The following is a 24,333-nucleotide window of genomic DNA, read 5'->3' as shown; positions in this document are numbered from 1 at the left end:
TTGTTCTGTATGGCTAAGCCTTCGTCAAGTTTTGAAGTCAAGCTAGGCCAATTCGCCCGTTCTTCGTCTTGGTGTGTGTGTGTGTGTGTGTCTGAGAGTGTATGTGTTAGGCTTTGTGCTGGTGTTGCCAAGTATTTTGCAAAAGCATCGTCGGCAATCGTTGTTGCTATTGCTGCTGCCGCTGCTCACTTCGTAGTCGCAGCCAATAGTCGTCGTCTCGTCTGAACACCAAAAAAAGTTACTTTATCTTGTGATTGCCGAGAAGTTTTAGATTCAGTTGAGCATAAACATTCCTACGGTGCGGTGGTTGAAGAATCAGTCAACTCTACGGTTATTACCAGCGAGATCAAGAGTTCAGTTCGAGACTCGAAAGTGTTTTATTGCCAAGTGTCAAAAAAATATACGAACCAAACAAAAAAGAGAATCTATCAAAGTGTGCAATAATTAAACTTAACGAAAGCATGTCGTATAGCATGTCCTGCAGCTAAAGATCTTTTCTATATACAAAGAAGTAGAAAATCATTGCCAAATCCAAAAAAAATAAAGTGTTTTATTCAGTATATCTTTGGAATATACTAGAATCTCAATATCCAACGACTATACACTCACACACAGAGATTTAGTGTCTAGCAAAAATGACGATGAACTACAGCAACAGCAGCTCCGGCATGGATATGGTTGTCGAGATAGCGAATATTGCATTGGATGAGTTCAAGACTCATCATATTACGCGCAACTACACAGGCCTGGTACAGCGCTATTACCAGCTGGTGGAGGAAGATTATGGTGGTAGGTGTTCAGAACCATTTCGAAATGGCAAGCAATAAAAATAAACTCATACAACAACTAAATACAACTATGCAAATTGATCACAGAAAACGAAAAAACAGAAATATAGTAAATAAAACAAACTTAGCAAATGCATCGCGTCATTTATTGAGTGAGAATCAAAGTCAAAAGTTTATTTGGTCAGTTTATAAAAATCATCAAAATGATGAATTGCCAATTTTTTGTTGTTTCTGTTTATTTTGTTTATGACAACGAGCAAAAAGATAGCAAAATAGGCAAAAAAAAAAAAAAAACGCCGAAAACTTCTAGGACAATTAAAAAAGGTTTTTTTTGCTTACTATTGTTATTGTTATTATTATTGTATGTGTGTGTGTGTGTGCTAACCTTGGCCATGTCAATTGTATTTTTTGGTTATTTTTTTTGACAATTATTAACGTAATTAAAATGTATTTACATAGCTTATCTTAGACACATTGCCTTTATGACATCGACGACTTTGTCTTCTCTTCTTTGCTTTATGTATGTATGTGTGTGTGTGTGTGTGTTTATCTGTGTGTGCAGCTGAGCATGCACGGACAACAACAAGAGCAATATTAACAATAATAATTTAAGGTGAAGATGAGTCCCTGGTTAAAAATCATACATATACATATGTAGGTACAATACATTTTCGTTTTCATTTTTGTTAAAGTTTTCGGCTTTACAACACACACACACACACACACACAAAGGCATTCTTGGGCACTGGCAAAGTCAACGGTGAAAGGTCAATGGAAGGCAGCAACAATTATCTAAAAACCACAAAATAAAAATAAAACAAAATAGTGAAACGAAACAAAAAAAAAACAACAAAAATTTATTTCAAGTGCATGGCAAATCAAAAGACTTAGGCAACAAACTTGAAAATTAACTAAAGTCTAGAAATCAATCAAACTGAAAATAATGTAAAATTAGTTACCCAAAAAATGTATCTATTATGATTGGAAACCATATCTCAAGATAGATTGTTTATATTTCAAACAACTCTTTATATTAAGAGGTACAGTGGGGCATTTATAAAAGTGAAATACGTTGGAGAAATCGGACTTGGATTTAGTATTTCTTTCTATACTTTCTATAGCCCATGTGAATACGTAGTGGCCTAACCTTATACTTAAACCCAAATCTTTTATCTAATGCTTTTAGATCATCCAATTGGCTATTTTTCCCTTAGACATTACGAACTAATCCCTTTGAATGACAGAAATTTTAAGTACTAGTAATCTGTTTCATTGGCAATTAATTTTTACATGAACGCATTTCCAATGGTAATTAGATCGTTTAATTAACTCTTAATACATGAAAATCTTCCATATAATTAAAAGGAATTTTCGTTAGATCAATGTACATATGCACATAGTTGCAATTCAGTCGGAAATGAACTATTAAAATAATAACAAAGTTCTCTTTAACATTGTTGTTGTTGTTCTGGATTACATCCTTCAACACGTTTCCATTGATAGTGGGTAAACAAGTTAACTAGCTAAATGGAAAAGTTGGTCAAATGTATATTGTTTATTTAGAATGGAAAATACCTTGGGACAAATAAGGGGGTTTCTGCCCCTAACTATAACCAGTAATTGCCATGATACGGTGACGAGAATCATAGAACTTAGATCGATAATTAATGCATATATAAACATTACTATATATCAGTTACAATTATTGGTTAGCTGTGACACATCACACAAAGAGTTTAGTTAGTCTGTTATTATTATAAAGGTGTTTTTTCGTTTTATTTGCTAGACACGATTTTCATTCATGGCTTATTTTAAGCTTGTGAGATATTAAGCATTAGAAAATTTCATATGCAAACAAGATACAGTGAGAAAATGAAATAATGTTTGTTTTATTTATTCAAAACAGATCCGCGTGCGAAACGTTTTCCCACAATGGAACATCCGCTATTTACTTTTGGAATGGTTGCCATCTATTTATCCTGGGTCCTGGTATTGGGTCCGCTCTTTATGCGCGATCGCAAACCATTTCAACTGCGTCGCACTCTGGTTATCTATAATGCCTTCCAAGTTCTGCTCAGTGGCTATATGTTTTATGAGGTAAGTTCCAAAGAACTTTGCTCTTTATTGTTTAAGCCTATTCTTATTCTGTATTTCCCCTTTCGTAGCACTTAATGGCTGGCTGGTTAAACTACTATAATATCAAGTGTCAACCGGTGGACTATTCAGATGGACCCATGTCTAAGAGGGTAAGTTTCAGTTTTATTAGCTACGAAAGAGACAAATTAGAAGCCATCTTCAAATCAGTTTTGCATTAAAACAAAAGAAACCGATATGAAAATTGATTGCCCGTGTTATATAACTTGGCTTAGCTTTAACATTTTGCCGGCCAAATTAAATATCAGTTTTGTTTTTTTTTTTTGTATTTATTTATATTGCTTACCTTGCCAGGCAACTCTTCCGTTTGTGTCTGGCTAACAAGTTCGTTGCCTTTTTGCTATATGATAATGATGATTCACTAGACCAACCAGAGCTCAAGACCAATTAAGTCCGCGCTCAAAGTTCACAGTGAGCTAAACATTTTGTATTTTGATTTTGCTTTTGGCCAGTCATTTTTTGGCTGGAAGGCGCAAGTCAAAACGGCTAGCAACAAAACGCTAAACGATTTAATTATGTTTTAAATGCAAAATTTCCATTCAAATGTTGAGCAATTAAACTGCCTGGTCATTTAATTAGCTTATTTTCCATAGAGCTGGCACTCTAGCCGCTTCTTGGCCCATGTATTCTAAAAAGCTAATTGCCCAGCCATTTGGCAATTTGTTACGCCTTTCAGTTCTTGCCAATTATTGATAAAACGTAAACAATTAAAGTAATATTTAAGCAATAAATTCCGTTTTCTTTTTCTTTTGTTGTTGTTTATTGTAATCCATTCACAAAAGAAAAAAAGTTATTTAGATTGTTGAGCAAATGTTTATGATGAATTTCTGATACCCTTATACTTTAATCTCAAGGTAAAATTACTTACATTTCTGTCTGTGTGGCAATCCAATTAGTAACATTTATGTCCAACAATTACTTTGCTCTTTGTTAGACAAGTCAATGGACCATAAAACGAACACTTTATGTATAGACCACAAAAACCCAACCCCAAATGCATTGATATATATAATTCACATGCTTATTGACATTTGTCCATAAAATTGATTTGTGTTGGAAACCCCAAACCCATAAACACAGAAATTGAAACGACAATTATAATTAACATTTTCTCACACAGTGCGCGTCTTGGAATTTCTCTTTGAAGAAATTACGCAAACGTTTCACTTTTCTACTTCTATGGCCCATGGTCATGAAAAGTTTTTGTAACACATTTAAGCACGTTAATTGAAATGGCCTTGCCCTAGGTCAGTTCTTTTTACAAATTCTTTCTTTTCACACCTTTTTCTTCGTTTTCTCACTCCCACTCTCATTCTCTTTCTCTGAAAACAGATGCTCAATTTGTGCTATATCTACTATTTGTCGAAACTCACTGAATTTGCCGACACGGTGTTCTTTGTGCTACGTAAAAAGTCAACACAAATCACATGGCTGCATGTCTATCATCATTCGGTGACTCCACTGGAGACCTGGGTTCTGGTCAAGTTCTTGGCTGGTAAGTAACATTTATTTAAACATAATTAAATTTAGTTATAGTATAGTGAGACTCTTCAAATTGTGATGAAATGTTTATACATATTTCAAGCCAAGCATGATAATATTTCTATCTAAGTAAACCTAATTTATCATTACAATATAATTAGTCTTGTATATTTATAAACAATTTGAAGTCTTTGAAGTTTCTTACCATTAGCAGTATTTGTCTTGTTAGTTTCCTGACTTCAGAATCTTAGAGACACACCCATTTGACCAACTCAAATCTTTTGCATTTTCAGGTGGTAATGCCACATTCCCAAATCTGCTCAATAACTTTGTCCATGTTTGCATGTACTTCTATTATATGATGGCTGCCATGGGTCCCGAATATGCCAAATTCTTGTGGTGGAAGAAATATATGACTGAATTGCAAATTGTAAGTAAAAATTGAAATGAATATCAATTTTTTTGTTTTTTTTTTTTTTGTGTACCTCATTAAAATAAAATCTGTTCCAGCATAGATTCCGCAAATATCTTTACATATATATATTCATATATTGCATATATAGATAAAATAGATAGATGAAACTTGTTTAGAAGTTTGTTTTTAGTCTTAGTGTATTTTGAGGCATAAGGCTAAAAATGTGTTTCTCGGACATGGATTCAAGTTAGTCGCTGTTCGCCAACAAACCTGTTAGACCGGCAATCCATGCTGTGCCTGCCACATAAAATGGTATTATTCATTGAGCCCAAAGACACTCACACACACTCACACAAATGGATGTTGCCGAAAAAAAATCAACTAAGAGACTCTTAACTAACTAATGCTTCTAACTGTGTCTTGCAATTGGCCAAAAAGACCAAGAAAACAAATGCCACAGTCAAAGAGTCGGCCAAGTGTTTGTTTTTATTTGTATTTCAACTGCTATTTGCCGCCTCAGGCCAAAAGGCCAAGAGTTTCCAAAGATTTTTCTATACATTCTAGGAAACAGTTTACAAAGTTAGCTGAACCTAAATACATATTACCAAAAAAATGATTTTAAAAATTCAACCACAAGGAAAATAAGATCTACGCACTGGCCAATTATCGATTTTCTTGATTTTTCCTTTCCATGTTGTTCAATGTAGTCTTTCCGCTTTTGCTTCACTTCAATGGTTTTTTCTATATTTTTTTTAGCCAATCTTCTAATGTGGACACGCATAATTGTAAGACCAAGAAATCCACACACTCACACATACATATATACATATATAGTACACATATACAAATACAGACCCCCACATAGTGGGTAAATAAGTTTCATTGCAATTTTGAAAAGTTTCGAAATTCTTGAAATGCATGAAAACATGGCGAGTTTAGTTTGTTCTGCTATTTTTTTTTTTAGTTTTTTATTTTCTGTATTTGTTGTTGTCGGCCTGCTTCTAGTTGTAGTTGTAGTATTGCTAGTGAATTGCCTTGAGGCACTGCTCCACAGTTGAGTTGTCAAACGTTCAGCAACTAACTAAATAAGTAAGCACACGTTTTTATATTAACAAAATTAGAGAAGAGAAGAATGCCATTTTGTGTGTGTATGTACCTACAGTGGAAACTCTTTTAATCAACATTGGTTTTTACATGTGGCTTTTCCATCTGACACAAGGTCATTTTAACCAAAATTGAAGTTTGCCTATAGTTTTGAAAAAATAAGGTGACTAAAACTTATGGCCAAAGACCGTTACAAGATTACACCATTTCCTAGTAACATCAATTCATTATGATAATGAACTTAATGTGTAGGGATTTTAAGAAGTTACTAATAAATTACTATTCCTTTGGAAATTACTTAAAAATTCTTTATTAAATGATGTGGATATTCCCACAGAATTGGAGACAAAGTGTAAGAGAGGAATTTAAGTTCCAAGACAGATTTATGATACCAAATTTACATTAATGTAGATGGACAACTGCCTGGGCGCATGTCTCTGCCATAATCACAAGTCTTGTTACCTGAGTCTTTGAATTGTATAGTTTAAAACTTATATTGGATAAGAAATTCTCCAAATTGAAGATTACTTTTTTGTAAAGAAATTTTCATAGGTTGAATTTGAAAGTCATAAAAAAGAATTGGACTAGAAACTATAAACTTAAAAGTGTTCCTCTCTTCTGTACTGTAAAAAAAACTAACAATAAGTCTATTGTACATTTAAAGGCTGCTGAATACGCTAATAGTTGACTGGTTTAAATCTAGATAATAATATAAATAAATCGAAATAGATAAGTGGGTCTTATAGGATTTGTAACTGTCAACTTTACATAAATCACTTTTCTTCTTAGAAAATTCTATTTTTTATGAATTACACTTAAATAAGAAGTTTTATTTCCGTTTAATTGTAATTGGTAACAGAAGATTTATATTTCTAATTATATAAATTGTTCTTGTTTTTGATGTTTGCTACTTCCTAAAGTCACATCTCTACGTGTTTTTGTAAGTAAATTGGTTAATTTGCATACTACATACTCTTACTATAAATGCAATATGTAGGTATCTATCTAAGATATTTTAATGCCTATGTTAATGCAGTTAAGTATAGTTGGTATACTCATTTTCTTGGCACAATGTTTGTGTTTCTACAATTGCATATTCGTCGTATTATTCTGCGCTATGCTGACATTTTTAATGAGCCTCAAGCGCGGCAATCAAATGTTGAGTATACGACATGTGGCAGCGCATCTTACAGATAATTTATCTGTCATGGTTGTTATTGTTGTTTTTTTCTTCTTTTTTTTTTTGCTATTATTGTCATCGTTGTTGTTGTTTTTTTTTTTACTATTGTTAAGTCTGAGTTGTAGGGGGAATTACCACATATAAAATCGGTTGAGTTCTTTCAATTCAGTTCCTTTTCATCGCTTAGCCACAAAACAATAAACCATATCGAATCCTCATTGGTTTCTCACTGGGTAGAGAAATAAAAAGAACCAAGTTCCGATTTACCGCCAATTACAAATTTTTTTTCTGTTGTTTTTCCTATGGTTTGGTGTTGACCACCGCGATTTATTGCAACATCATTCTCGGTGTAGCCCCAATTCCGTATGATTTCCACATTTTGTAGCAGACTGATTCCGATCCGACCAGTTTCGATTACATTATCATTTCGTGTTCGTTCCGTTTTGCGGCAATGAATGTTGCCCCGTTTTGTTATGGAGCATTCACTTTTATTCAACACGGCGCGACGAACTTGCCACACCAACAAACAAGCTCTTGGTCTGAGTGTCTATGTCGGCTTCGACTTCGGCTTCAATTGGCGATTACCATTAATTATATATTAGTGTGTGTTAGTTTGTGTGTGTGTGTGTTTTTGTGTGTCTGGGTAAAAGTCAACTACTGATCTACCACTTTCAATTCACCAAGCGGCGATCTGCCGCCGCTAGGCAAGTCATGTTGCAAGTGCAACTGCATTTTTCCAAAGACCGGCAAAAACTAACACACACACATAGACAAGCAAAAGAAAAACCAATACAAACAAAACAAAACGTCCAGTGATCCATAAGACACGGGCACAAATCATAGATTATGCAACACTCTCTGACATAGAAGGCGCCGGTACAGTGGAGCAAAACAATATGAAAATCGAAAACTTTTCACATAACATCTTATTTGAATAGATAAAATATAATCAAAATCAATAAAAGATCTCAGAGTTCTTAATGTGTGCACTCTTTTTGGGTTATGCTAATTGAATTTCAAGTTCAATATAAAAATCGCAAACTATAAAAATTTAAATATAAATTCAATAAATTATTTCATTTGATGACACTATACACACTAAAACCGCTTGAATTTTTGTTTCTCAAAAACACACATATGTATCGTGTCCATGCAATGAAGCGTTTGAGCGTTGACGTTGGCTTTCAACGATCGAAAATGGCAATACCAAACTTGGCCAACAACAAGCGGCCAGCCAGCCAGCTAGCTTGTAGCTAGACTCTTGGCCAAGTCGGCTTGTATGCACTGTCTCAAAACAAACGATTGCCACTCGTTGCGGCTTGTTGGCTCAGTGACTTTGCCACGATTTGCAGTGCAGTGTTAATGGAAACTTGCAGCGCTTGGCTGGCCAACATAATATTTTGTAGGTCACCAACACACACACACACACACAGAGAGACTGACACAAACACACGCATAGAGATGCCAAACAAGAGTCAACAAATCGATTCGATCGATGAGGCGATCAGATGCGATCATTCATGCTTTATCACAATGAAACGATAAATAGTATTAAATATGGGTAATTTTTTTTTTTCTTTATTCATAATTGACAACTTGCACTTAAGGGGCGGGTCTCGATGTAGGGGGGTTAGAAAAGGTCAATATAAGTCATAATCAAAAGACTTTGGATACGAACTTGTTAGGCAAAGTAAACAGCCAGCGGCTAAATACAGACACGAGCTTCATAATCATTTATTTATGAATAGCCAGCCAACAGTTATTATTATTATTATTAAAGCAAATTGCAATCACACATATTGTGTGCTTATTAAACACATATTCTGTTGTGGCTTCAACACACACACACACAAACACATTGAAGTAAACTGAGTGAGATGTAAGTGCTTTTTGATTGCCTTACTACCAAAGGGGGGCACCCTCAAGGGTGCCTCCATTCATGCTTACGTTGACACTGTCAGCTTGATGACCATGCTCCGTGCTCTGTGCTCCGTGCTCCGTGTGATACAAGCTTCATGTTATTTGCCGTTTTATTGGCCGCACTCGAAAGAGTTTACAAAACAGCAGCAACAAAAAATAAATGTTATGGCTACACAATATACAATAAACAAACTATTAATTAGTTAACGTTACAACTTCCGCACTGAGACTTGTTTTACCCTTGAATATACTACATTTTATTATTCTAATTATTCTGAAGACTAGGTAGCTAAAGAAAAACACAAGTGACCATGATTATTATTTGGGCATCAGTATAATGATTTTTATTAGAAGAAAATAAAGCAATTTCATTGTCATCAATGGTCATTCAAATCGAATTAAAATACTTGAAAAGCAAAAAAAAACAGGAATATCAGTCCGTTTATTTTGCCATTATTTAGATTTATAGAAGTGTTTTTTCTTAACAAAAAAATTCTGTTTAGCTGACTGCCTTCCGTTTTCGTTTTCTGTATGTCGAATGAAGGAATCCAATTTGGTAATACGTAAGAGCCAGTTTTTGTTGTTCTTATGGTGACAACTGAGTAATTTATATCGGTAAACCGGTATCAATTGAAAACTGTTGCATAACAGAGACACACAAAATTCACTTAAATTACATCTCGAATTCCTATAACATTGTGTTGTTATTGTTTGGAGTTTTATAATCACATCACATCTTTCTCCTTTATCCCATCTCTCTAGCAATCATCTATTGACTACACCTCCTTTTGTGACTGTTTTCCCAGAATTCAGGCATAACAAGATAATTTCATACGAAATTCACACAGTGACCTGCATTTATCAACTAACAATTTAGCTTACAATATATGATTAATAATTTTCCTATTCTGTTTCTACTCCTCCCAAAAAAACAGGCCCAGTTTGTGCTTTGCATTGTGCATACTACACGTGCCCTCTTCAGCAATCAGTGCCAATTCTCGAAGTTCATTTCGGCCCTCTTACTCTTGAATGCCTCCATTTTCTTCTGCCTGTTCATGAACTTCTATATGCAGAGCTACAAGAAGTCCAAGGCATTGCAGGAGAACAAAACAGTGGCCAACACGCCCACCAAGGCTGATAGCAACAACAACACTGCCACGGAAACATTGCCACTGAAACTCAAGGCCAACTGATGGGAGACAGAGAAATGACTAGACATAAATGCTTCCAAAGGATTGCTCAAAATTGGGAAACAAATTAACAGTATAAAGAACAAATTTTTTGAAAAATTTTGGTGTTGGGCAGCAGAATGACACAGATTGGAAGTGCATAGTTTTTGGTACAAAGGTTTTACATACTTTATACGAAATAAGCTAAGCTTAAGAGCCATAAACATAAATACAGAAAGACACAAGCAAACACATACACACACACAGATAGAAAAAAAAACACACGTACACAGATAGTTAGACAGATAGACAAACAAATGCAGAGGAAGTCAAGCTTTGACGGGGTCAAACGGGGCGTATGCGCAATTGATTTTTATTCTTTAAGTTTCCAGCCTCTTGTTAGCTTTGCTTGATTGCTTTGCTTGTCAATTGAAGGTAAATGATTTTCTGTCATTGTACAATATGTATGTACTATAATATGCAATTGTAAGTACAATAATATGTACTTACAATTAACTGTAAACTGTATAAAATAAAACTGGGTCAATTTTTAAGATCTGCCTAAAACGTAAGTCACACTTAATTCTAGAACCTCAGAACACAAAGCGCGTTTAGTTGTTTAGTTGAAATTTTTGTTAGTTTTTAAGTGATAATTGTAAAAAAAAAATTTTTTGTAAATAGATTTCTTGTCGTTATGTTAAATATTTGTACACCAATAAGTCCTTAGCTTAAGCCAACTAGTCTTAGTTACAAAAAATTCGAATGAACAAACAGAGAACAAAGCACAATAATAGTTAATGTTAAGATAAATAAAATGAAAGAAAACACACCAAATTACATTAAAAATAACTTTTTTTCGGGTCACGTTTATTATTGTCTTTGCTGCTGCTGAATTTATCCAATGGATTTTAATGAAAGTAAAGAATGTAAAGAAAGAATCATAAGATGTAAGACTCACCAAATTTGAGTCCTACTAAACGGGTTTAACTATTCAGGAGTCTTAGTTTGCCTTTGAGTCGATGGAATAACAAGTAACTTAAAATTTTTTTTATACATTGATAAAAATTACGGCTCTCAAATATTTTTCTATTTTCAATGTGTTGTACAAAATATATAATTTCGATTCTTTCATTAATTTACAAGAATTATTCTAAGCAAAAAGTCGAAATGGAATTGACCTGTTCTTCTTTCGAAATGTTTTCAATCGAAATGCTTATACCACTTGTTATGGTTTCCAAAAATCAACAAATAAATTTGATGTAAAATATTTTGTATTGTCTATTAAATTTAAATTTAGCGCTTTGTAAACACTCTGGAGTATGGCAACTCCAAAGATGGCGCCAGATTTGATAAGCTCAAATTTATGTATCGATTGGTTGACTCCATTATCGATTGCTTGCATTGAGTTATCGAGTGATCCCGATTACTTATTGACCGTTTGTTTTTGTGGTCACACTGGTCACATTGTTCTTGTTTTTTGTTCGAGTTGGCATCCCATGTTCGGTGTAGGATACTCGAGGGAATAATTGACTTTTTGAAGCATTTTAGCACAAATTCTAATTGAACCAAGTCTTTTAGACAACTAATCTACCTTATATGTACTTTTAAAGATTTTGTTCATCATTTGTTATTCCATGTAATACTTCAACTATTGTTATTGTTAACTAAATATTCTCAATTTAAAAAAGTAAACACCCAATATTAATAGGTAACAGAAAATAACTAAGTGTATTTTATTTGTCCATTGGGGGAGAAAGGAATAAATTGAAATAAGAAGAATATAATAAAAAAAATAATTCCATATTGGAAGTATGCAAATGACATACATATACCAAAAAAAAGTCAAGCATTGTAAAATGTATATTTCTAGGAAATTTGTGCATGAATTGAAAATAGTCGTGACTTCAATATTTCAAGCTTTTGGTCCTATAAATACTCTTACTTTTCACAATAAATAGAGTCGTTGAGATTTGTCAAATTGAAGTAATCCTTGTCAATAACGTTGAATATATTGCCAAGTGTCACATTTATAGCCTTTACGAAGGTCCACAATAGAGCCAGATTGTCGTAATTTATATAATATAATCAAAATTGGTCAGCTGCAATGAAATATAATCTTAAGAGCAATTTGAAATGCAAAACATTTCGTATGACCGCGCAAATATTGATATATGTATATCGAAAAATGGACATCGATCTATCGCACATAAACAAAACAATTCTATCGATACTATCGATGGAGCCATCGATTAATTTCCCAGCACTATGTTGTAAGTAATACGTGCGAACATGTTTATCGGTATGAGCTGCCATGTTCGATTTAATGGCTAGAGTTTGAGATGGTCGGATAGTTGCCTCATTTGTTCGATGTTCGATGCTTTTGCTGCATTTTCGCTCTTTTGTTGCATGTTGGACTTAAATGGCTCGAGTTCGATGTGGTTTCTGGTGGTTCGTATCGAACTCACCGTTGTTTTTGTTTTTTCGCGTTTTTTTTTTTATTGTTGTTTTTTTGATTTCGACGTGAGCGGACGTGTTGCGGGTGTTCGTTTTGCGGTAAATTCGTAGGCGCGTTTCTCGTTGGGGAATTTTAACAACTTGCACTTCTTGTTTTTATCCTATTTGCGCGAAAACGAAACAACAAAGGTATTAATTAAAGAGTGTCTAGGAGAAGTTAACTTTCGGACGTGGCTTAAACTTTTTAACGCTTAATCGCTTAACAATTTTGGCGACATGATTTCATTGGGTTCCTGTTGGTTCTTTATATACAAGTGAAAGTACATAGTACATACACACAAAATTCAAAATCAAAGCAACAACGAAACGGAATAGAAAATTGTTATTATTAAATTGCACCTGTCTTCGTGTGTGTATGTGTGTGAGTGTGTGTGTTTGTATGCGTGTAAAGTGAATTACAAAGAATAAATATAACACAAAAATTGTTCCAGCCCAACAAATACTAATACCAGTTTTAGAACCACCACCAACAACAACAACAACAGCAACATCAACTAGTAGTAGCAACAACTAACGCGGCCATAAACGGACACAAAAAACACACACATACATACATACATACATTCATTTTTCCCGTGTTTCTTTTCCTCTCTCATTCTTACTGTATATGTGTACGTGTTGCTGTTCTTTTTCTCTATAGTGTGTGGCTTTTGTTGTTGTCATTATTATTGTTGTTGTTTTTGTGTGTCTGTGTCTGTGTGTGTGTGTAAATTCTAATAAATTCATTTTTCAAAAATAGATCGAAAATTCGGATTCTTTCTTTTTTTTCTGTTTGTTTTTTTGAAATATATTTAGTTATATTCATCATCAGCATCGGAAGCAGCAGCATTTAGCAACAGCAGCAGGAGCAATCACACACACTTCAGTGTATTGGTAAGTGTTACCTTTATAACGGTTCTATTTTAGTACGAGTTACTAACTAATGTTGATGTTGGTTGCTACGATTCTTGATTGGAGTAACGTTCTTTTTTTAAGAGCACATTAGTCAGCAGTTTGTCATCTCTTCTGGTTTTACCTTTCACCTCTCACCTCCTAATGAATCCCCCCCTAACCCCACCCCTGAAACCAGTAATCGAACACTTGTAATTCTCATTAGACGAGTAGATCATTAATGATGTCATTTTAGCTCAAATTCAATGATAATTGTATTATAAATTACTCAAATTCTGTTTGCCATATTTGACCAAACAAGAAAATAACATTTTTTATTGATTCTTGACCGCAATATACATATATACATATTTTGTTTTTTTTTTTTCTTAATCTACTTTAAAATTAATGCCAGATACCAAATTTTTATTATATAGAAACGTCGTTTGGGGCAAAAAAGGACATTAATTCTCATGAATTTTGATACATGATTCTCTTGAGGATATAATGTAGATTTATTTATTTCAAATACAAAGTTAGAGTATACAAACTAAAGTAACTTTAAAAAAGTGTATAATCTTTAAAAGTGTTTACTAATACTAACATATATATCAAAGATTACGAAGAAATTGCTATTATATAATCGGAAATAATAAAGAATAGCAAATCGATTTAAACTTGAATGATGATTGCTTAAAATGACATAACATTGGTAATTTCAATTCAAAAACTTTACAATTTTAACTTTGAAAGAAAGAAAAATCCAAAGATTTCCCCTTGGACTTAGGTTATGGTACTTTGGTTCAAAATGACACAAAAAGGGTCTACCTGACTAAAGTCTATTCATAACCCGTCAACTACAATTCCCAGCTAGTTACAGCATAAGAATTTCCAGGAAAAAGAAAAAAAAAACGGTTGCCAACGAAAATGAAAAGTTTCTTTTGTTTCTTCATGCAATTCTGATTACCTCAAAACGTAGAGACCCCCAACTTTACCAATTGCGACCCGAAAAAAAAAGAAACAGGCTTCAAGCAGGCCCACAAATAGCCACAAACAAACAAAAAAAAAAGAAGAAAAATGAAAATTTGCAAACAAGTTTTGAGCAGCTGCTGCTGCTGCAATTTTCACGGGAGTGTGCCGAGAGCGTGGAAAATGTTGGGGGAAACAGAGAGCTCCCTTTTTTATTTACTCTCCAGCAGTTTTGTTTCTACTATTATTTTTATCATTAAGAAGCGCTTCCGCCTGGGCCGTAACTGAACTCACATAAATTGACGCAAGAAAACAAAAAAAAAAAAGCAGACAAACAAAATGCAAAAAGATGGGAAAAAAGCGTTAAACAAAAGAGAATTGATTTTCCGACACCGAGGGAAAAATGTCTTTTGTATTTTTTGTTTTTGGTTTTAACAATTCATTACAGAAGCCGGGCAAAAACTCCCAAATCAGCCCATCAGCCCATAGGGGGTATAACGGGTTATCTTCAGGTTCCATCATAAAGATATAACATTAGTTGTTTATAATACATGTATTAGTGCTGAAATTCTTTATTTTTATTGAAATTGTTGTACTAAGTTTGTTTATAGGGCATCAACCCAGTTAGTCATTTGAAAGAAAGTCTCTTGGAGATATCGTAATCCGTTTGTGGGGAAGGGAAAACGTATTTGCTCTCACCTATTGAGATTCAATGTAATTCTAGTCGCTAGGCCTTTCTCCCCGTCATCTCTGCTGTCATCTTCTCATTGCGAAAGTGCAATTGATATAAACCAAATCAAGCATAAACTCTTGAAGGCATCGCGCCCTGTCGCACAACTAGGCGTCAATATCCCAGTCCTCGCATCCCCCCGCACAGCCGACCTCAAGCCATACCACCCTCGATTGCCGACTGCATTCCGCAAATGCAATCAAATTCAACTTTCCAATGATGGATTTTATTTCTCTCTCTCTTTCTCTCTCTCTCTCTCGCTCTCGCTGTATCTCTTTTTGGCATTCGATTATAATTTAGACATTTTTTTTTGCTATTACCTCTACCTTATTACCGGGCAAACCAAACCAAAAATAACAAACCTGTTGATTGGGATGCAAAGTGAAAATGATTTGTCAAGCGCAGCAAAGCAACAAATTTTTATATTTCTCTATTAAATGTATACGAAAATACGAAATTATTGTAAATTGTATTATTATCAATTTTCACTTTGGACTATGTCAACGCCTCGCATCGAAGAGGAGGACTCTACGGCTGCCTATGCAGCAGGAGCCTTTGCTGCTCTTGCTGCTATCATCTGCATTTGTTGCATCTGTCTACTAGTGATGTCGATTGCATGGCCTCGGTAGATGACTTACCCAAGTGGCCCAGTCAAAGGCTATAGTTGCTAGTCCTTGTAAAATGTAGTTATCCTAAATATCGTAAACTCAAATTGTAGTCAAACTAACATTGATTTAGTATTATTATCTCTTGATTATTATCTATTGATAATAATAATAAATCAATGTTAGTTTGAGTATAATTTGAGTTTACTTGAGTTTATCCTGGATAACATATGATGAATACATATAGTTTCTGTAGTCAGTCATGTTCTTGGATTACTCGATTTCGAAAATTCTGTAAATGCAAAAACTAAAAGTGTAGAATAAATAATTGATCCAAGCTATCAAGTTGTTTGTTCTTTAAAGGGGATTGTCACTGCATTTTGAACTCTGTTACCTCTACAATAAGCTACATGTACATACATACCATATACAGGTTGATTTTCTTACATAATCGAGCATAAAACTCACTTACTTTACACACACATATTTAATGTCATCGCCTCACCCCTTTTTGGTTGTTGTGTGGTAGTTGGGTTGGTTTTATTTTCGGTTTTGGTACTCGTAACTCTTAATAAAATTACTTTGGCTACCTGTTCAACTCTACATAGATTCAACCACCAAAAGGAAAGAGAGACGCATGTACATACAACAAACAGGTGACACTTGTGCAATTATTGTTCATTGTCTACCACTTGGACATCTGTGAGTGTGTGTGTGTGTAGAACTACCTTTACTGGCTATAGGCACAGTGTGACAGGTTGCCGCTACTGCAGGGAGAGCAAAAAAAAGGGCAGGAAGAATGTAAAGGAGGCGGAGACCGTGTAACGAATCGACGCCGCATATCTATAGGTATACCTCCATGCATTTATCTACCTATACATATAGACACTTTAAACAATGCCGAGTGTATTTAGTGAAAATGCTTTTGTTTCATGGACTTTTGCTTTGCTTATTAACTTACCTGTTTTTCTCCTTCTTCTCCTCAGACCTATCTGCCGCCTTTTCATTTTGGTTTCTATTTTGTTCACACGCGCACGCAGGTCTGGAAAATGCATTTTACTTTTGAATTAGTCGTTGAGTTGTCGAGGAGTTTTCATACTTTTCTTTTGAATGAAACGGAAATACCACATGGAGGGAATCATTTCAGACACACACACACTTACACAGAAACAAAATGAGCATCATCTTGTCGGCATTTTATTTATTAGTTCGTATTTTTGGTATATATTATTATACAAACGTGATCGGTCTATAATTAAAATGCAACCTGATTGTCTCAAGATCGATCTAGGTCTAGTCATTCGCCAAGTCAGCCAAGTCCCAGCCCAAGTCGGCTGCTTATCATTAAACCGCGATTAGAGCTAACTCGAAGCTCGCCTTGGGAAATTTGTTCAATATTTAATGAGTCGTCGTCGTCGTCGTCGGTTTTGATTGTTGATTTCTAATCAGATTGCCTATTAATGTCGGTTCAAATTAATAGTTATAAACATTTTGGAGGATGTTTTTTTTTTTGTTGTTGTTGATTTTTGTTTCAGCGCCAGTTGGATTTTGATCTAGATTTACGGTTTTAGAGTGTACAATTAAATTTATTTGAAAGAGTTAAAACGGCGCATGAGAAAAAAATATCAATTGTTAGAAGAAAAATCCTAGAAAAAATGCAGAGAAACCGGTTTTATTTATTTAATGTTTAATTAATTGTTAAATTTTTAAACAATTTTCAAAAAATTTTAAATTTAATTTCAAGTGTTATTCCAAAATTTAAAGAATTTATGTAAATGCCTGCAAATTAAGAAAATGGGCAATAAATTTGTGATATAATATTTCTTGTATAATCTTCTTTTTGTGTTTTCTTTATTTGCTTGTGAATTTTATAATACTGAATTCCCAATTCAATTATCATCTAAACAATTAGGCTGATGTCCTTTGGGGAAAAGAGCTAACATGATGTCAATTCAGCAAGAAATAAATTGAAACTAAAGAGAGACAGAGAAGAGGGTTGCCATTTGGCCTGGCCTACTGAAAAGATACAATTCACAGAATTTCTGCATATGTATATACAATGATTTTGTATATACATAACTGTGTATGTATATGTACATATTTCATATACATACACAAACAGTTGACCTAGCTTAAGAGCAGGACGTGAAGATTAATTGCCATAGGCACTTTAATGTGTATGTATGTGGGAGTTTGTGTGTGTATAACAACAAAAGAAAAGTTGCGCTTTTCCACTGTTAAGCTAAAAGTCCTGCCTCAACAGTGCGCTGTTAAAAGTTTACAGAATTATGGCTGCTGGTTGCTAAGTACCTTTCCCGAAGGATACAAAAAACGAGTGCAACGAAGTCGTCGTCTGTTTGCTGCTGCTGCTGCTGCTCCTTCTGCAAAGGCGACAGCTTGTGACCTATTTATTTCAAATGAAATATATCCATAGACTATGTATATGTATATACCTACATATGTATTTGTGTATAAGGACAACTTTTATTTTTGGTATATGGAGGAGAATTGCATTTTCTGCTTTTATAACCAAAATGCAAATTTTCCCTCGTCTATGTTCCTGTTGGCCTGAAACATCCAAAGCAACTGCTATTCCTCACAGTTGGCTTATCAGTTTTTTGGCCGCAAAATGTGTTCAGTATTTCACATGGACTTAACGCGTCAAGTTGTGCGCTCTCTCGAAAACGAAACGAAATGTTTGAAATGCCAAAATGAGGTTAAGTGTGTTAGGGAAAAGGAAGTTGCTAAAAGGAAGCAGATAAAATTTCATGTAAATTTTTAATGCCAACTAAATTGCATATATATGTGAGTAAGAACAGTGTGTGTGTTTGTGTGTGTCAATATTGATCCCAATGGAATTTGTTTTTCTCTTTCTGCCAACTCTCTTTCATGAACTCTCCTGTAAAAGCAAATATTGTACTTACCTCTGATTACTTACTGACTGTAACCCTTTACCTTTTTGATTAGAGTCAACAGTTGGTAAATAGAATATACTTGCATCTATCTTGCATCGTTTGGACTTACATACATACATATATGGTAGATATAACGTCAACGTTTATCAGCAATTATCAAGACTGACTGAGGCAGAGCTGTCAACTTATTTGCTTAGCGGCACAACGCCCTAAAGCGCCGACAATGCTGCCGCCGGGCCTAAATACACCTGGTCTAAAACAAAAATAAAAAAAAAATTTGAATGTTTACCTTTTTTTTCGAGAAGCAATTAAGTTTGTTTTTGTTTTTCAAGTCTTCTGTTTGATCAGCAAATATGAAGAAAAAAATGGAGAGCAAATGATAAAACACAAAGAATATTTGAATTGCAATATTGGCAAATCTATTTGATGACTAACTAACTAAATTGAAGAGTCTACAAAATAAGGCAAAGTAAATTTACTCTAGAATCGAGTGAACAAGGTTTCAATTTAATGAGTTTTCAGTTTGAATTCAGATTATAGCTAGAATTTCCTTTAAGTTTAAATTATTTTCCAACTTATTCCCTTTCATTTATCAAGTTAAATACTTACGACTTGTGTCATAATCAAAATTTGGCAACACTTTTTTTATTCGCTAAATTGCATTATCTAACATGAGTTTTTATGAACTTCTTCATTTCGATTTCAATTAACTTATATAGATATATGTATGTATGTATAGGTATACTGCAGATAAGCGTAACTTAATTTAATTTTTATCAACATGTGCATACCAATCATTCTTTTTTTATTACTGCTGACCGTCTATCAATAAAAATTGGAAAAGTACTTTTCGGGGAATTCATTTGCGGACAGTTACTTAATTTATTGCCTTCTTGTGAAATTACTTGAAATGCAATAGAGGAATTTCTGAAAATTAAGAGTGATCGATCAGAGTCAATTTTTTGCGGTAATTAATGCTGTGAAATAAAAAGGCCTTTACAATTATCTCGTGGTCAAAAGCAGTAAGCTGCTGGTTTTTGGTTGTGTGAAGGTCACTACACACCATTCTGTGCTTTGGTGTTGGAGTTGGGGTTGGGGGTCACATGTCCAAGTCGATTTTGGGAGTCGCATTAAACCAGATTTCCGTTCAGGTAACCTTCGTTCGCTCCAGCTGTCATGTTAATTAACGCATAATTTTCAGGCCTGTCTTTGCTTATTTTTGTGATAAATGACCTGAACCCTATATTGACCGAACAGTTTACAACAATTTTATCTACCAAACTACTAAAGAGAAGTAGAGAGAGAGAGAGAGACATCAACTAGAGGATAAAGCGAGAGGGAGAGTGTGTTGCAAAGGCAACATTATTTTGCAACATTTTCTCCTGATGCATGTGAAAAATTTCACTTTTATTTCTATAGCGAAGCCAGTTTAACAAGCAGCAGCAACTAAACACGAAAAGCCTCAACTTATGTATAATAAATAAAATAAATACCATGTGAAATTGTACAACAACAAAAAAATTGGCGAGGAAAAATGGTAAATAAAGATAGTCAAGTTAAAAAATTGATAAAGTTTTCCAATTGAAAAGACTTTTTTTGGTTAACTTTAATTAGAAAAGCTAAGAAACTTAAAGAAAATTGTCCAATAAATGACAACTATTTGAAGTCCAAGTAGACTGCAACTAGGCGAAATAAATTAAGTTTTGTAAAAAATATTATGAGTTAAAACTTTGTTTAAATATTCTAAGCCGTCTAGGAAAGATTTAACAATGTAAAGGAATTGAAAAAAGATTTCTAAATATTTTAAAATTGTGATCAAATCTGGAAAATTTGCTCAAATTATTGATCTATTAAAAACGGACCTATAAAAAAACAGCCAAAAATTAGAAATTTATTTGCTAGTTTATTTTTACATAAAAGACAAGACAAAGACAAATATCAACTAATTGATTTTTGATTAGAATTAAAGTAATTCTCTCATTGATTTTTCTTTGTGTAGTAAATCATACAAATCAAATTTATAGGCTACACACACACACACACACACACTCAAACATACACACATATGAAGAGAAGAAGAGACATAACTCTTGAGGGCCTTAACTGAAAAGTTGTCTGTAAGCCAAACACCTCAAGCTATGCAAAAAAAAAAAGAGCCATTTCCTTCCTCAACGCATAGAGACGACGATTGCTTCCCCCCAAAGGGCAAAATGCTTAAAGAAAATTTAAATGAAATCGTGTTCAAGCGGAAAATGCACTCAAAGTTAAGTGGAGAGTAGTAGATCGGTTGAAAGGAAGAGAGGAAAGTGTGGCGACGGCGGAGGGGGATTTCTAATAAAATGCACATTATTGCGAATTCGTTATGGCCAAGAGCGAGGCTTGAAGCTGAAAACTCTTGAATTGTTGGTTAAGGCGGCCTTCACCTCCCTCTCTTTCTCTCTCTCTCTCTCTCTCTCTGTCTCTCTATCTCTGTAACATAGTGTTGTAAAGTGACGACAGATGTTTATTTGGGTGTTGTTTACTGCGGGTGTAATTTGTGGGGTTTTGGGAGGAGGAGGGGGGGAGGAGCAGACGGGGCGCCTACTCTGGTATGGAATGGAATTTGCGCAATTTGTGCAGGCACAACAAAATAACAAAAAAAAATCTGAGGAGTCAAAGTGACTTATGCGCATGCCTACAACCAACGAGTTTTTTCGTCGGATCGCTACATAAAGTAAACAAAGAGAGACAGAAACAGAGAGACAGGGCACCGTAGAAAGAGAGAGAGAGAGAGCGAGAGGGAAACAGCAGGGAGAGAAGAAGAAGAAGTGGAAAAAGCCGGTTGTTTGTTATTAGTTGGTCCCCGCCAACGTGTTCCCCCGCCCCCCGTCCTGGCCACCATCTGGTCTTGGCGCAGACAATGTTGACCATATGTAAGCCTTGGTATGCGTGCGTTTGTTGGCCTTTTGACGTTGCTGTTGTCTTCCATCACCATCACCCCATAACCATCTCTCCTTTTCCTCTTGGCTTGTAGTAAGTTCACTGACTGCTGCTGCAGCAGCATCTCCTTCTCCCTCTCTCTCTTCTGTTCACGATCAACTTACAGCATTCGATCACAATCAGTTTATGCTTTGCCTACCAAATTGAAAGGCCACTCATTGATCATCACTTACTTAAGTTTCTCCTCTGTCTCCCTCACTAGTTTTGTCTATTTTGCATTGATCAACACTATCTCTCTCTCTCTGTCTCTCTCGCAGTCTTTTGTGAAAAGGTCTTTGGCTTTGCCTACTAAATGATCAATTTCCGTTTTGGTTAACGTTAACCCCTTTACAATCTCACCTCACCTATCAGTAAATAGTCATTGTTGTCCCCAACAACAACTTTGTCAAGTAAAAACAATAATCGTTTCTTATTTAAACTAAAGACTCAATGAATTGCATTGTCTTTTCATATAAATGGCAATGATTTGCACAAAAAAAAAACACGAGATTGTAGTTAATCAAATTACAAATACAAGTTAATTGCCAAACTACTTAACTGATAAGTAGCTTGAATCATAAGACTTAACTGATAAGGTGTAACTCGGTAGACTTAAGAAAATACCAAAGCATTCTTTAAAGTCTCCGATGTTAAGATAATACCTTGGAGCACCTTCTTCCTAAATGATTCATCTGATAAGAATATGCTTTTCATTAAATTTATGAGCTTATTAAAGAGATTGCAATTTCTGATGTGTTCTTTCCAGCCTGAAACTAAAAAAGTCAACAAATTGTCTGTTATTTGCTTATTATAAGCCTCATTATAGTCCATGAAGTTAGACAAGTTAGACAAGTCTCTAATGAAATCAAAATGTTTATTTCTATAATCGAATTTCCATGTTTCGAAAGTTAAACCTTTTAATGTCTATATAGAGGGCCATTTAATTCTTAAACTCAACGCCAAGTCAGGACTATTTTTACAATCATCATTAGAATCCAAATAAACTTGAAGAACATAATAAAATCTAAATTGTCTGCAGTGTGTCAATGAAAGTTTTTGCATTATCTCTATAAATGAATGATAAAAAACCTAAAGGTAAACATTTTTTGTTATCGGTAAATAGTTAGGACCGCGAGCAATAATTGTAAAGGCCAATTGAAACGCCATTGCCCATGCACTTGACTTGTGTTAAACGGCCAGACACAGGTGCATTGTCATAAATTTAATCAGAAGAACAGACAACTTTCAACTTATTTTTCCATTCTATATACATGCATATGTATGTATGTATGTATATGATTAGTGATTTTTGTCACGCAATTGTTTAAATTTCTTCTAATTTGTATGCTTAGGCATTTTTTTCTTCTTTTTTTGATAAAAATAAACCCCTTTTCAAAGCTTCTTTCTGTGTCTTTTTATATACATATGTTTATTGAGCCAATCAGTTGAATTCAATGGGGTATAGCGAAAATGACTCTGCTTTATGTATTTTTGATGAAAGAATAAAATGAAAAAAAATGATGAAGAAAGCGGCGTTGGGCCGTGACCATATTGACCAGTCTGAGACCGAGACGGAGGCCTAGGCCCACAGTACGTGTCGTTTTCAAAGTGTCATTGAGTGAATGACAAAGAAAAATAACAGCAACAAAACACATTTTTAACTGGGTTACTAGAAAGAAAGTTGCCATATTGTCATACATTTTTCTTTTCTTATCTTATTTTTCTCTTTTTTTGGCAATTATATGTATGAAATTTTAATTGACTCGAGGTGAGATGTTAATTATGAATATATTAGATAATTAACTGTTTATATTTAAATGCCAAGTGAGATAGAAACTTGTCGCTCTCTCTCTCTCTCTGTATCTCTACGTTGGTGTTCTTTAACTTAATCATCTAAGGGTCTTCTCAACAAATGACCAATTCTTTGGCTTTGACTGTGGCTCTGGCTCGTTTATGTTTACGATCAATTTGGCAAATGATCCCTAAATTGTTTGATCTTCAAAAAGACAATCATTATTGCATTCTAACTAAATTTTATTCCTTCTTTTTTTTTATTTTTTGTGCTTAATCACTTTGCTTGCGTGTATTTTTGCGTTTTAATTGCAAATTTATTAGCGGCTCTGGCAATTGAAATAAATTGCACAAACGCATTTAATTTTCACCCATTCCAGATAAGCTTCTCTGAGAGGCAAAGAGGAGATACATACATACATACGTCCTTCTTATAGATGGATGCACAGATCGTATACTTTGGCGCCATGCGGGCAATAAAAATGTTTATTTTTGCACCGACCAAGTTTTTTTCTTGTTTTTTGTGTTGCTGCTGCTGGTGCTTAATTGAAACCGCGGCAAATGTGCGAATGTGGAGGCCCGCCCCAAAAGAGAAAAATCAAAAAGAATAATAATAATAATAGCTAAATACGATCTTCTTAGAGATTTGTCAAGAATTTTTGTTAGCAGATTTTGTTTGTATACCCTTTCTCTCTCTATTACATTGGAGGTATATTTGTTTTAAACTAACTACTAGGCATCGTTGTGCATTCTAATCAAAGTATAACCA

General features: G+C 34.3%; 2 protein-coding genes across 5 annotated transcripts in view; both read left to right on the top strand.

Moving 5' to 3' along the window:
- The first annotated feature begins 287 nt into the window (after positions 1-287).
- Positions 288-11,036, top strand: LOC6650097 (elongation of very long chain fatty acids protein 7). The gene is made up of 6 exons (XM_002074013.4): positions 288-789; positions 2,695-2,885; positions 2,954-3,034; positions 4,275-4,437; positions 4,718-4,854; positions 9,979-11,036. The coding sequence occupies exons 1-6, from the start codon at positions 636-638 to the stop codon at positions 10,234-10,236; spliced, it is 984 nt and encodes a 327-aa protein (XP_002074049.1). The 5' UTR covers positions 288-635; the 3' UTR covers positions 10,237-11,036.
- Positions 11,037-12,721: 1,685 nt separating this feature from the next.
- The window catches only part of LOC6650093 (uncharacterized protein CG43427), a 63,716-nt gene continuing 52,104 nt past the window's right edge, over positions 12,722-24,333 (top strand). For all 4 annotated transcript variants that reach the window (XM_047012352.1, XM_023179903.2, XM_023179904.2 and 1 more), the window contains exons 1-2: positions 12,722-12,855; positions 13,522-13,599. The gene's annotated coding sequence lies outside the window, so the exon portion shown is untranslated. The remainder of the gene's footprint in view (positions 12,856-13,521; positions 13,600-24,333) is intronic.

Source organism: Drosophila willistoni, chromosome 3R, assembly GCF_018902025.1.
Source record: "Drosophila willistoni isolate 14030-0811.24 chromosome 3R, UCI_dwil_1.1, whole genome shotgun sequence".
NCBI lineage: Eukaryota > Metazoa > Arthropoda > Insecta > Diptera > Drosophilidae > Drosophila > Drosophila willistoni.
This window is presented reverse-complemented; position numbering and strand designations above follow the sequence as displayed.